Source organism: Hydra viridissima, unplaced genomic scaffold (genome assembly GCF_058129835.1).
Source record: "Hydra viridissima isolate aposymbiotic clone 2 unplaced genomic scaffold, HvirCarnegie_v1 scaffold_1, whole genome shotgun sequence".
In the NCBI taxonomy this organism is placed as follows: Eukaryota; Metazoa; Cnidaria; class Hydrozoa; order Anthoathecata; family Hydridae; genus Hydra; species Hydra viridissima.
This window is the reverse complement of record NW_028324300.1, coordinates 10601492-10615967: the sequence shown is the minus strand read 5'-3', so window position 1 is coordinate 10615967 and position 14476 is coordinate 10601492. Positions and strand designations below refer to the sequence as shown.

The following is a 14476-nucleotide window of genomic DNA, read 5'->3' as shown; positions in this document are numbered from 1 at the left end:
TGCAGTTGGTCTAGTCATCCAAATTCTTAGTTGTATGACAACAGAAAAGATTACAAGATTGTGATTTGCTTGATACTACTGAGAACAAAAGTTGAATATCTTGATGAAGTCTTTGTTCTAAAATGGATGATAGTCCAGGAGGAAGTATATTAGTTTGGGTCATTTTTGATGCAGTTGTCTCAGTTTCTGCTGGGAGTTTTCTTTTTTTATCTTTAAATAGATGAACAAGTAGCTTGCATAATAAGCTGGCTGAAATAGGCTTTAATATGATCATTTTTGATACCTCACTTTTACCTCCTACTGCTTTGATTTATGCTGTTTTTTCATCCAAAAGGATGATGTCAAACAGTTTGCCAAGCTATTCCAGTAATTCTTACTCTTCTATCTTATATCCTGGAATTGTTCTGGCTTTATGTTTCTAAAAGTTTTCAATTCAGTAATTATTGCTTCCAGCTTGTTGATGCGATGTTTACCTGCTCAAATTAGTATTCTAGCGTTTTTGTCAGCTAGCATCTCAAACTGTTATTTTCTCTGCTTTGTAGAGATGTATAAAGTAACCAAAGGCTTGGCAAATTGATGGTAGCTTTGCATCCAAAAACTTATGCTCATATGAACCAAATAAACATTATACTTATCCTTTGATTTCTATTTTAAATCCTAAAACAAATAATATAGTCAATTATTATGAGTAAGATTGTCTAATTGATTTACAGTTAGTAGGCTGAGTACATATATCAGTACAATTAACACAATTATTGGCTAAAAAAAACTAGTTTTGTACAATTAGTTTTGTGCATTTTCATTTTGTAATGGATGTAATAATTTAGTTACATTTTTACTTGATTGGTAGTGTAAAATGCTGCCATTGAATTATCAAATTACTTTGATTACATCAACATTGTACCATAAAGTATATTTTATGGCACAATGTTTAGGTTTAGATAAGTAAAATATATACTGACTATGAAATTAGAAAAAGATCATTAAACAAATGAAACAAAAAACAATCATGTTATACATAGAGTTTTTGCAGACTATCACTCAAACATTAAAGCCACTAGGGTTGCTCCTAAGTGTTGTTTGATTTTAATGATTTTTTGCATAAAACTTTTCTCCTATAAATAAAACAGATTGAAAGGGATTATTTTAACATATCATTTTTAAGGGCCACTCTTAACTTTTTTTTAATTAAATTTTAGTCTGGAACAACTGGAAATCCTAAAGGTGTTATGATTTCTCATGATAATGTAAGATGTTTTTTCTTTTAATCAAGGTTTACTATGTTAATCTAGCATTAGATATATCAAATAGCAAGTCTGCTGTTAGTATATGTAATAGGATAGATTGATTTTTTTTTTTTTTTTTTTGCGTATAAAAAAAAGTAGTGCTGCAGTCACTGTTGTTAGGGTATAACTATAGCTTCACCAAATTTCAAGTATGCTGTATTAAAAATAGGTTGCTGATTTGTATTTAAAGCCCTCAGTTATGGACTAATTTTGTTAAGTTGCTAAATTATTTTGTAGTTCAATCTTAAATTCTAAACTAGTTATCTCATTTCAAAATATCTTTTTTTGAATATGTAATGCAATACAATTTTTGTTTTGCTACAGCTACTAATCAAATTTAGCATATCTAGATGTAAAAAAAATAGGTATGAAATAGTAAACATAAAAGTTTCAACAAGAATTATAAATGTTATCAACAATACAAAAATCCTGAAAGTGATAGTTATACTTATTTCACGAAAATAAGTAGAAAGAAGTATGGTTGTGGTTCATGTAAGTTAATAAAAGATCCAAGTACTTGCAGACAGGTTATTCAATACTATTATCATCTTATTCATAAAAAGCTAACTGCAGGTATCATAGATGTAACTGATCCAATTAAAAATTATTTAAAATCAATTTGGGCTGCAGTGAATCCTAATCTACCTCTAATTACTGTCAAAATTTTTGCCAGAAAAGTAAAAGATCTTCTTATTCTCCTGAAAAGAATTGTTTGCAAGCATGATGGAGCAAGTACCAAACAAATTTAGATGAATACTTTGATATTTCTGCTTGTACATGTTCATCAGATACCTTGCGATGATAGAAAGTATCATGTAATAAAGCAAGTTGTTCAGAAGTACATGATTTTACTTATTTGCTCTAAAAATGTGAAAGTACCTCTTGAAGACAGAGTTTATCTTCAAAATCTATTTTCTTAAGTTGATAGAGTAGCTTTCAAAAGATATAAGAGGATTGATAATGAGCAGCAACAACTATTTGAAAAGGTAGTTGATGAAGCAGACTTTTTCTTTTTTTTTTGAAATAAATTTTAATGCCAATTACTTGTTTGAATTTACCTCACTGCTCTAGACATGAAACCTCCAACCATGCAACATTTTTAAATTCAAGAAGTTCAATGCTTCATAGACAATTCTGTTAAGCAAAATTTTCTGGACTTTCCATCTCGATCCCTGAGTGTAGAACAAAGTTTTAAACTAGTATTGGAAGCATCCCATTATGTTTACAGGTTTGAGAATTGACACAGCTACATCTTGACATAATTGCTTAGTAGAAAAATACGTCAAGTATATATATCAAAAGGATATTATTCTTATTCATATGATGATATTTTTGAATAGATTCAAAAAGTTAGCTATTTATATGAGCAACCTTTTGTAAATTTATAATCATAGATGATAACAATAGCATATAGAAAGCTATAAAACAGTCTCACAATTTAAATTTTTTTTCCACTTGTAGTATTATTTATAGCCTATTTTTTACAATCACAATGATCTTTAAAGTTAAATATACAAACAGTTTTTCTTCTAAAATAGCTAAAGTTTTGTGAGTGATCTTATTTCAACTACTTCTAACTAATACAATATTCTGAAATAGATCAGGGTAAAATCGACCTACTCTAAAGTGTAATACATTTTGTTGTTTTTTATTAAGCTGAAAAGTTTTAACCTTTTTTTAAATATATGTATATTTCTTATTTATTTTTAATTTTATGTAGTTCAAATTATTGGTTGACTTTATAAACAAAATTGTAGAAATCTTGTTCTAAGTCATTAAATAACTCCTCTAAAAAGCCTGACCATAAATTATTACTTTATCAAAAATATTGTTAAATTTCCACTCAATATTATAATTTGTGTACTGTGCTGAAAAATAAACAATAAATAAATTATTCTAATAGAGAAGGTTCTTTAAAAAAACTTCTTTTTTCAAACTTTTGTTTTCATTGAAACATTAGATAAAAATGTTGATGAAATTTTTAATAATTTTCAGTCTAATGAAATAGTTTTCTTTCTAATTAAAAGATCATTATTTAATTGTTATTAAATAAAGAAAAAAAAAATTTTATGTAAAATTAACAAACTCACTTTTCTCACAAAAGGGATAATTATTAATTTAAAAAGATAATTATCATAAATAGGTTTAGAAAAGTAATAGTTATAAACATCTTTGGTCACTGACAACTTGAAATACTATTATTCTAAAGAATATATAAAGTGCAATGGTTTTCTCTACATTTTATATTTGATCAACATAATTGCATTGTAGTTAAGTTTTAGTTAAGTATATCAATTTTAAAATGGCATTATTACATCTCCTTGCTTTGTTTTATCTGTATTATTATTATTTTTATTATTATTATTATTGTTTTTATTATTATTATTATTATTATTAATTATTATTATTATTATTAATTATTATTATTAGTATTATTATTATTATTATTATTATTTATTATTATTATTATTATTTATTATTATTATTATTATTATTATTATTATTATTATTATTATTATTATTATCATTATTATTATTATTTTTATTATTATTATTATTATTAATTATTATTATTATTTTTATTATTATTATTATTATTATTAATTATTATTATTATTTGTATTATTATTATTATTATTATTATTTATTATTATTATTACTATTATTATTAATTATTATTATTATCATTATTATTATTATTATCATTATTATTATTATTATCATTATTATTATTATTATCATTATTATTATTATTACTATTATTTCTATTATTATTATTAATTATTATTAATTATTTTTATTATTATTATTATCATTGTTATTATTATTATAATTATTATTAATTATTATTATTATTATTATTATTATTATTATTATTATTATTATTATTATTATTATTATTATTATTATTATTACTATTATTATTATTATTATTATTATTATTATTATTATTATTATTATTATTATTATTATTATTATTATTATTATTATTATTATTATTATTATTATTGGTATTATTATTATTATTATTATTATTACTATTATTATTATTAATTATTATTATTATTATTATTATTGTTATTATTATTATTATTGTTATTATTATTATTACTATTATTATTATTAATTATTATTATTATTATTATTATTATTATTATTATTATTATTATTATTATTATTATTATTATTATTATTATTATTATTATTATTATTATTATTATTACTACGGAGGTTGTATTATTCTGCAAGTGGTTGTATTATTATGCCTCTGTATTTTAATGGTTGCATTATTCAGCAAAAGGTTGTATTTTGGTTGTATTAAACGACTGGTTGAATTATTCATATTTTTGGTTGAAGTATTTGTTATGAACAAAAGTGGTTGTGTTATTACTCTTTGAAATCAGGAAGTCTCAATTTCAATCAAGAGATCTAGGTTCTTTAATGTTTCCAGCTAAATGCAAGGACTTAGCGAAACAATTATTAGTGAAAAAAATAATTAAATTATAGAAATACAATTATAAAAACAAATATTATTACAAATATTATTAGCGAAACAAAATATTAGGAACTTAGCAAAACAAAGTGTTAGGAACTTAGCAAAACTAAATATTAGGAAATTAGCAAAAAAAATTATTAGGAGCTAAGCGAAAGAAAACTTTAGAACTTAAAGATACAAAACTAAAATTTTGACAAGTTTTATTACATGGTTTGAAGACAGGTAAACAGTTTCTTAGAATCTTCCGTCCACGATTTTAACTTTAAAATTTCATTCTTTTCTAAGCATTTCTTTTGTCTTTTTTGAATATTTCACCATTAAAGATAGATAATTAGAATTAATTAGCATCTCATTATTATATAGTGCTTCATTTATTTTATACAAATTTATTTCAACATATATAAACTTTAAGTAGCATACTTCATCGTCTAGCCAGCCTTCCTTTTCAAATCTTTGAGTTTTTTTTCTCTGTGGATAAGACTTTTTATCTTTTAAAAGAAGTGACTGTTTCTTCCTCTAAATTTTATAATAATTTATTTATACGCACTTATTGCCATTTACAAAATGATTACTGAAATTTTATAATAGTAAAAATTGCAAATAAAAATATAAAAATTACTAACTTGAGAAGTGGATTCGGAATCAGATGAAAGTATGAGGTTTTCATTAGCATAAGCATTCTAAAATATAAAGGAAAATTGAGAAACAATCTAAGTAAAAAAACAACAAATTAGTTTAAAAAACTCAATATACTACAATACACGTTTGTATGTTAAAGTTTCAAATAAACAATATTAACTGTTTCCAACATTGAAGTGCTGACACTTGGTTTGCAGTGACCTGTTGACGCATCTGTATTTGAGTCAGATTCAGTCTAAACTCTGGAAAAATTTAAAGAAAAGTAATTTTTAAATATTTTTACAACTTTTTATAATTGCTTAACAATAAAAAAATTGTAAGAGTAATACCAGATTATTTGAACTTTCACATTGATCATTGTCAGTGTAAAATGACACATTGTTTTCTGTTTCTTTTAAAATATTCATTGTTTCAGACATTTCTTTTGGATCAACAATGTTTTTTGAGTTTAACCACTCTAATATATGTTCTTTTGAAGGGATGGTTTTTTTCTCCTTTATATATAGAGTTGGTGAGATCTTCTATTTCTGCCTTCTCTAAGATTTTCTTGTAATTTCCAACCTCAAAAGTATTTCCAACCAGCATAGCAAGCTTCAAAGCTTCTCTATGGTTTGAAAAAAGATTATAATAAATCTGTGTAGTGTCCTCCTTGTTTTTCATGAAGTGTTTGGCAAAATACCCACTATCAATTCCTTCACTCTTGCACCCAAATGTTGCACATGAGCAACGTATTCTTATTGGATAAATTCTTTTGTACTCTGTTTGCCCAAACACCTTGGTCTGTTTAAAAATTAATGTTAAAGCACTTCTTATTGCACCATGTGACTATTTCTCTGCATCAGATGAAACAAACAAAAAGGACAGATCTGATGGATTTAATATTGGCAAAAGTTGTTGTATGTAAAATTTGAGATGGTTAAATATATTTACAGGCGAACTTGTTGTGAAAATCTTTTTGTTGTTTTAAGTTTGTTTTCCTGATTATTTATTTCCTTATTTAAATATTTCATAATTTCTTGAACATGAAGTGAGCGCCCATACTTTATCATATGTGAAGGGCTCATAAGTCTTTTGAGCTTTGTTTTTTGTATATCTGTTTTCCGTTGTGCTATAGGCTTTGTGAGATCTGAATTCCACTCTTCCATGTAATCTTTTAAGTTATTTAAATCATCTCTTTTTAGGCCAATTTACAAATCTCTTCTTCTAGAAGACTTCAAGAAAAGTCTGAGAGCAACAAACTTCACTCTAAGACTTGAAGCTTCACTCCCACCATTACCAATCTGTGCAACACTAAGGTTGTGATATATATCTTCAACAAGCAACACATTACTAAAAGCAGATTTTGGATAGATACTCATTTTCTTATCAATAACTAACCAACTGAATTCTACATGATTATGATAGGCTACTGCTCTGCTAACAGGATGCCTTTTGCTAAGCTCATTCTTAAATCCATTTAGCAGATCAGAAGCATTTTCATAATACATTAGAAAGTTTTCATTTTGAATATCCCATTCTTTTGCTTTCTCATCAGAAATTCTTTTAGCACCAATAGGCACATATGTTAGATGACTTGGATAACTCTCAGTCAAAACTTTTTGAGTTTCTTCAACTGGCTTTGCCACAGTTTTATGCCAGAGCATGATTGATCTACACTCTCTGATAACCAATACTTTGTCCTTGCTTCTGAAATAGCATCTTTAATTTGATCTTTATAGAAATTTATGCTTTACAACTAAATGATTTGACAAACGACTTTGCTTTACCTCACAAACAGGGCAGATTATATAAAAAAACTCTAAGGTTGTTTACTACTTTTTTCTTCTTCATAGTTTCAGAAAGTCCAACATACTTATGAAGACAAGCTCTTACTTTTTTTTTCTTTCGCTCTGCTTTTTTTTTTTTTTAACAAGTTCTTGTACTTGATTTTTTTGGATGCTTTTTACAGATTGATTTTTATTTGTTCTTGATTGATCATCACTGTTAGACATGTACTCCATCTCAGCAGCCTTTTCTGCCATTTTTAACCTGCTTTGTAATATTTCTATTTCATCATGAAGACATTTTATTTTATCATTTTGAAAACCTGTAACAAATGTTAAATGTAATTATATGTAACACAAACATGAATTTTAGCTGAAATTGTTTAATTTTTTATATTATTAATTTATGAAAGTTTTTGTAAGTGTTTAATAGACTGGATGGCACAGAAAAATAATTTGAAAAATCAATACCATTTTCTTTTGATATTTTCTGACAAACATCTAAATTTTATAATGAAAATATATAACTGTAATATATAGTCAATTACAAAACAAATAGTTGGTATTATTGACAGTATGTATTAAAATTTTAAAAAGTATTAATATGTACATTGAAACACTGGGATTTTTTTAACATTTTGGAGATATTATGACAGTACATTTTAACTTAAACAGTGTTTTTTAGCAATAAATATTTTGAACTAATACCAGTGTTTGGTCTAAATAGTGATCTTTTTAAATGCTTTTTGTCTGGAATCTAGAGATTAAATAATGAATATATATATATATATGTACACCTATGCATGTTATGTATGTATGTATGTATGTATTTATGTATGTATGTATGTATGTATGTATGTATGTATGTATGTATGTATGTATGTATGTATGTATGTATGTATGTATGTATGTATGTATATATGTATTAGGCCGGATCATAAAAATTAATTTTTTTTAGAATTTGTGAAAAGTGGCGTGATATAGTGTTGTTTAATATTTACAAACAAAATATTTCTAAAGAATTGATTATACTTTGCATTTTTAAGTTTTAAGGTTTTATATGCTAAGTATATTTACTTTAGTACATGCATTAACTGAAACATGCATTTAACCCTAATACTAGATATAATCCCAAGGTTATGAAATTGAACCAAACCTATACCTACCTAACTAAATTAACCCTAATGATATGATTAACTCCAACGCTATTATAACTTTATATTATTATATTATTATTATTATATTATTCTATTTTTATATGATTGTTTATTAATTTCTGCTTTTATCAACTGATTGCAGAATTTATCCGTCTCATCTTGTATTTTTAGAAATTAACTGAAATTCTGATATGTTATAAAATTGTAAAACAATAATGATTTCAAGATCTAAAGCTTCAAAGAGTCATCATATACTTTTTGGAGAAGGTCGTGAATTACCCAATTTTTGCTTGCTAACCCACAAGCAAGTAGGCAAACCATACTTGTCTGAGAAGAATTATGAAACTGAACCACTACGGTCTGTTTGTAAGAGACTAGCAGAGAAACTTTCTCAGATATGGATTAAAGCATCAGTTCCTACTATAAGTCTTCGAGGCATAGAATTACAGCTGGAGAAGTACATAGGCAATGTTCAGAAAGTGATTCAATCAAAGTCTGCAACAGTCAAACAAGATGAAATAGAAAAAGATCTTGACACATTGTTTGACATTTGTTCGTGTAAATGCAAAGAACTTTCGTCTTGTTGCTGTCCAATGGTTCTGAAGGTGCCAGGTGTTGATTTTGGTATAGAACATATGGGGCCAGTGGATCGGAATAAAATTCGCAGAGAACAAAAACTACTGAGAACATCCTATAAAAATGCTGATTGTAGAATTACTGGATTGTATTTTGATGGAACGAAAGATCAGACTTTAAAACTTGAGGGGGATAGGCAGACTGTGATTTCTGAGGAACATATTTCCATTTTATCAGAGCCAAATTCAAAGTATGTTGATCATTGTACGCCAACAAGTGGATCAGCCAAATCCATTGCAGATTCAATAATTGATACTGTTGACTGCACGAACCTTGTTTGTATTGGTTCTGATTCAACTAACGTTAATACTGGTTTAAACAATGGAGTTATACGCAGAATGTAAATTGAACTTGGTCGACCACTGCACTGGTCCATTTGTCTTTTACATCTGAACGAGCTTCCTTTGCGACATCTTTTTCACTCCTTAGATGGTGCAACAACTGGACCCCATTCATTTAATGGACCAATTGGCAAGTCTATTTCAATGTCTGTTAAGAAACCCATAGTCAACTTTGCCATACTTGTTGGTGAACCTATTATATGCAATAAGCAGTTGTTAAGCAGTGATCAACTGTACTTTTTTGAAATTGTTAATGCGGTGAAGACAGGTATTGTACCAGATAAATTTAATTCTAGAACACCTGGGTGACTAAACCATGCAAGGTGGTTGACACTAGCAAACCGTGTTCTACGCCTCTATATATCTACTGAAGATCCATGAAATGAACTAATACTTTTGGCTAAATTTATTGTGAATTCATATGCGGTTTTTTGGTTTGACATTAAGAAACATTCAAACTGCTGGAATGCTGCTCCACACTATTATAAAATTATAGAAACATCACGATTTCTTCCTGTGCGTTATCGAATAATTGTTCAGCAAGTTTTGAAGCGCAATAGCTACCCGGCTCTTATCGAGAGCATTATTCTGGCTATGCTCAAAGACAACCGTCAAGTGATCTGTAAGCTTGCGTTGAAGAGAATTCTTCGTGCTCGTGAAGATGGCATACCAAATCGAAAATTTCAACTCCCTGAGATACGATTTCAAGCGACTAGTTATGAAGAACTGATTGACTGGTAAACACAGCCCCGCTTGGAACCTGTTCTGACAAAACATATTCCAACTGTACAAATATTGGCATGGCTTTCGTCAGTTGAAGACATAGTTATTGACATTGAGCCATTTCCATGTCACAATCAAAGTGTTGAACGTGTGATTAAAATTGTGACTGAATCAGCATCTAAAGTTTATGGTCATGAAAATTGTGATGGCTATATTCGCGTTCAACTGGAGTGCCGCAAGTTGATGCCTCACTTTGACACAAAATCTGAATTTAAGAACATTTAAGTATAGTTTCTAATCAACGTTTCAAATAATTTGAATTTTATTATAAATTCAATCAATAAATTATGTAACAAATGAGCGTTTTTAAGTTAATTTATTTGAAAACCTCAAAGGTAAAAATACAAAGTATAGCAAAGTAGTAGCGAAAAACGGTTTGCAGCATTGCATTCAGCGTATTTGAGAGCCAATTACTGGAAGTTATGATCCGGCCTAGTATGTATGTATGTATGTATGTATGTATGTATGTATGTATGTATGTATGTATGTATGTATGTATGTATGTATGTATGCATGCATGTATGTATGCATGTATGTATGCATGTATGTATGCATGTATGTATGCATGTATGTATGCATGTATGTATGCATGTATGTATGCATGTATGTATGCATGTATGTATGCATGTATGTATGCATGTATGTATGCATGTATGTATGCATGCATGTATGCATGTATGCATACATGCATGTATGCATACATGCATGTATGCATACATGCATGTATGTAATAAAAAAGTTTAACTGAATTTTAAAAAATATTTATTTGCTTTACTTACTAAATCAGGTTTTGATTTTTTGTGTTTATCACTAACCATCTTCCAAACATCTTTGGCAAGAATACTCTTTTCTAGGAAAACAAGGCATTTACACTAATTATAAAAATAACAATTAAGTCTTGCAAAAACTTGTTCAAAGTTTACCCTGCTGAATTAATAAAAACTGCCACTACCCTGCTCAGGGTAATAGTTAAATTTGTAAGCACAGGTTTTTTAAAAACTATACAAACTTAACAATTAGATTAAAATGTTGTAAGAATAAACTTTGGTTAGCACCACAAATAACTATAGTCATCAACATATATTACCAGAATTTTTTGCATACCCAGACCACCTTTCCATTTGAATAGTTTCTATTAAAAATAATTTTTCTGATATAAAATTGAATGAAATGCTAAGATGAAAAACAAAACTAAAAATATTTAAGAAAGTAGGCTAACATGCAAAATTGTTTTAATCCCATGTCTTCAAAGAAGATATTTCCTCACTATATTATTCAACAATTTGACTTTATAATTATATCATCCAGTAAACTGAATATGTGAGACCACTTATCTGTCTAATTTTAAAACAACTTCTTTTTGATAATTAGTTTTAAACTAACCAGATTCATCTGAACTAGAAAGGGATGTTTGAGAAGAATTTTCAACTTCAAGCAGGGAAACTAAAAGTTAGTTCTATGATACCCTTTTTCTTACAAGCAATATTTTAAATGTTTTTAACTAAAAAATAGCTTCAAATAGTATAAAGATAATCAGGAAAATCTCTGCAATAAAAGTTATTTAGAAATATTATTTACAATTGTTCTAATGAATGAAAAACTCACTAATATAACTCAGTAATCTACACAAAAAAAAAAAAAACTATTAAACTTAGAAAAAATGTTACGTAGCATATTTTAATGTTTATTCATTAAGAAACTATATTGTATCTTTATTAAGCCAACCTTGAACTTTGGCAAACATTTTTATGATTGCTTCTAGGATGAGGACTTTGTAGATATAGTCATTAAACTAAATAAATTTGTACAATAAGGCCAGAAAGTTCAAATTTTCAATTTTATTTTTTCAGATGATAATTTAAAATTTAAAAAAAAGATAAACCTTAAAAGGAAAATTTTTCCCCATTTCAGAAGCAAGGAGGTCAGCTTGATTTTCTGAGAGAAGATTAATCAAGTCAACATCACACATTTTCCCTGAAATCATAATACTTAAATTTATTTTCAGTTTTTGATGCTTCCAGCAGATATTACATACAAACTGATATCGTATATGAAATGCTAAATACAGAAAAGTTAGTTCTTTTAAACCTTTAAAATTTCTACAGTCACTATTCTAATTATACTGATAACATACTTTTTGCTGTACCACCTTCTTTAAATATATTGTGTCTGTAGCTATAGTTCTAGAAACAAACCAAAAATTGTTTTATTTCAGAAGCTAATCTGTAAATGTTTTGCAACATAGTTTAAAAATAAAACCATACTTCACTAGAAATTATCAATTTTAAGCTTCGTGAAGATGCAACATCTTTAATTATCTTCTCGGAAAACTTTTGAAAGGCTGCAGGAAAAAGATTTTTAGCTTCTAATTTTACATATCAAAACATAATTATGTATATTTATATGTATGTATGTGTGTATGTATGTATTTATATATATATATATATATATATATATATATATATATATATATATATATATATATATATATATATAAATATATATATGCTGTCAAAGTACCTGATATTTATATTGGATTTATAAGAGTTTTGATTCTTTTAGATAATATGGAGGAACTAAAAGAATCAAAACTCTTTTAAATCCAATATAAACATCAGGTACTTTGACAGCATATATATATATATACATATACACACACACACCCACATATACATACATACATACATACATACATACATACATACATACATACATACATACATACATACATACATACATACATACATACATACATACATACATACATACATACATACATACATACATACATACATACATACATACATACATACATACTTACATACTTACATACTTACATACTTACATACATACATACATACATACATACATACATACATACATACATACATACATACATACATACATACATACATACATACATACATACATACATACATACATACATACATACATGCATGTATGTATGTATGCATGCATGCGTGCATACATACATGCATGCATGCATGCATGCATACATACATACATACATACATACATACATACATACATACATACATGCATGTATGTATATATGCATGCATGCGTGCATACATACATGCATGCATGCATGCATACATACATACATACATACATACATACATACATACATACATACATACATACATACATACATACATACATACATACATACATGCATACATGCATAAACACACACACATGTGTAGATATAGGTAGATTTAATTTAAATATAAACGGGTTTAATTTAAATCGAGCTACTAATAAACATATACTTTTATAGTTGTAAATCATAAATACATAACTGAGCTTAGGAAACTCAATTAGTAAGTATAAGTTAATATTTACTTGGCATTAGTCATATTTTAATACACCTTAGTTTAATTTTCTTCCTACATAGATACCCAGTTAACCAAAGTTTATAGCTAGCTTATCGAAACATAGCTAAAGAATTATAATAAGTTGACAAAAAAAAAAAAAAGCGGAAAATTGATCCCAATAACGGTTGCAGATATGTGGGTTGATTATTCTGCAAATGACCCTTTAAAACTTGTTTTTTGAGTTAATTTTAAATTCTATTCACTAGATGATTTAATCTTACTTGTGCTCCCTATTTTTACTTGATTAGTTTTGAAAACTTGATTAAAGGTGAAAAATGAGAACACGTGAACTTTTTTTTATTACTATTATTACTAAATTATCCGTTAAAACAAGCATTCGTAGAACAGTATAAAATGTACTTGTATTTCCAGAAAAAGAGATCTTTCTAATATTTTAACAATGGTTATTAGGCAAAGAAATTTAAGCAAATGAAAAGATTGATATGAGAAGCTTAATAATACTATTTAATCAATCTAAAAGTATTTCAGGCTTGAATTATTGTCATGTTCAAATGGTTGTATTATTTGATAATTACTCCTAAAAGGAGCATTAAAGATGAGATTCCACCTTTTTTTTTTAAATTTATTATCAGGGGCAAGATATATTTGTATTAACTTAAAAAAAACCAACTCATTTCACTCATTTTTAGACATGTTTTTTTTAGGATTTTACAATAATTCAACCAAACCGCGAATATTATTACTATTATTATTATTGTTATCATTATTATTATTATTATTATTATTATTATTATTATTATTATTATTATTATTATTATTATTATTATTATTATTATTATTATTATTATTATTATTATTATTATTATTATTATTATTATTATTATTATTATTATTATTATTATTATTATTATTATTGTTTTCATCATGTTTTAGTTTCAAAATTGAAAGACTTTTACTTCCTTGACTTTTTTCATTCTCATTTTTTTTTTTTTTAATTCTCATTTTTTATTTTTTTA

General features: G+C 26.4%; 2 protein-coding genes and 1 pseudogene across 5 annotated transcripts in view; 2 read left to right on the top strand and 1 right to left on the bottom strand.

Moving 5' to 3' along the window:
* LOC145188308 (long-chain-fatty-acid--CoA ligase ACSBG2-like) overlaps positions 1-14476 on the top strand; it is a 37294-nt gene that overhangs the window by 16669 nt on the left and 6149 nt on the right. For all 4 annotated transcript variants that reach the window (XM_090081237.1, XM_090081254.1, XM_090081242.1 and 1 more), the window contains exon 7: positions 1200-1247. In XM_090081237.1, the coding sequence (XP_089937363.1) occupies positions 1200-1247 (48 nt within the window). The remainder of the gene's footprint in view (positions 1-1199; positions 1248-14476) is intronic.
* LOC149893307 (uncharacterized) lies at positions 1624-14462 on the bottom strand (annotated as a pseudogene).
* Positions 8477-11202, top strand: LOC149893308 (uncharacterized). The gene has a single exon (XM_090081264.1). The coding sequence runs from the start codon at positions 8557-8559 to the stop codon at positions 9319-9321; it is 765 nt and encodes a 254-aa protein (XP_089937390.1). The 5' UTR covers positions 8477-8556; the 3' UTR covers positions 9322-11202.

Bases quoted from the DNA above. Each gene is read 5' to 3' on its own strand.
- LOC149893308 (XM_090081264.1), top strand. From the start codon at position 8,557: ATGATTTCAAGATCTAAAGCTTCAAAGAGTCATCATATACTTTTTGGA.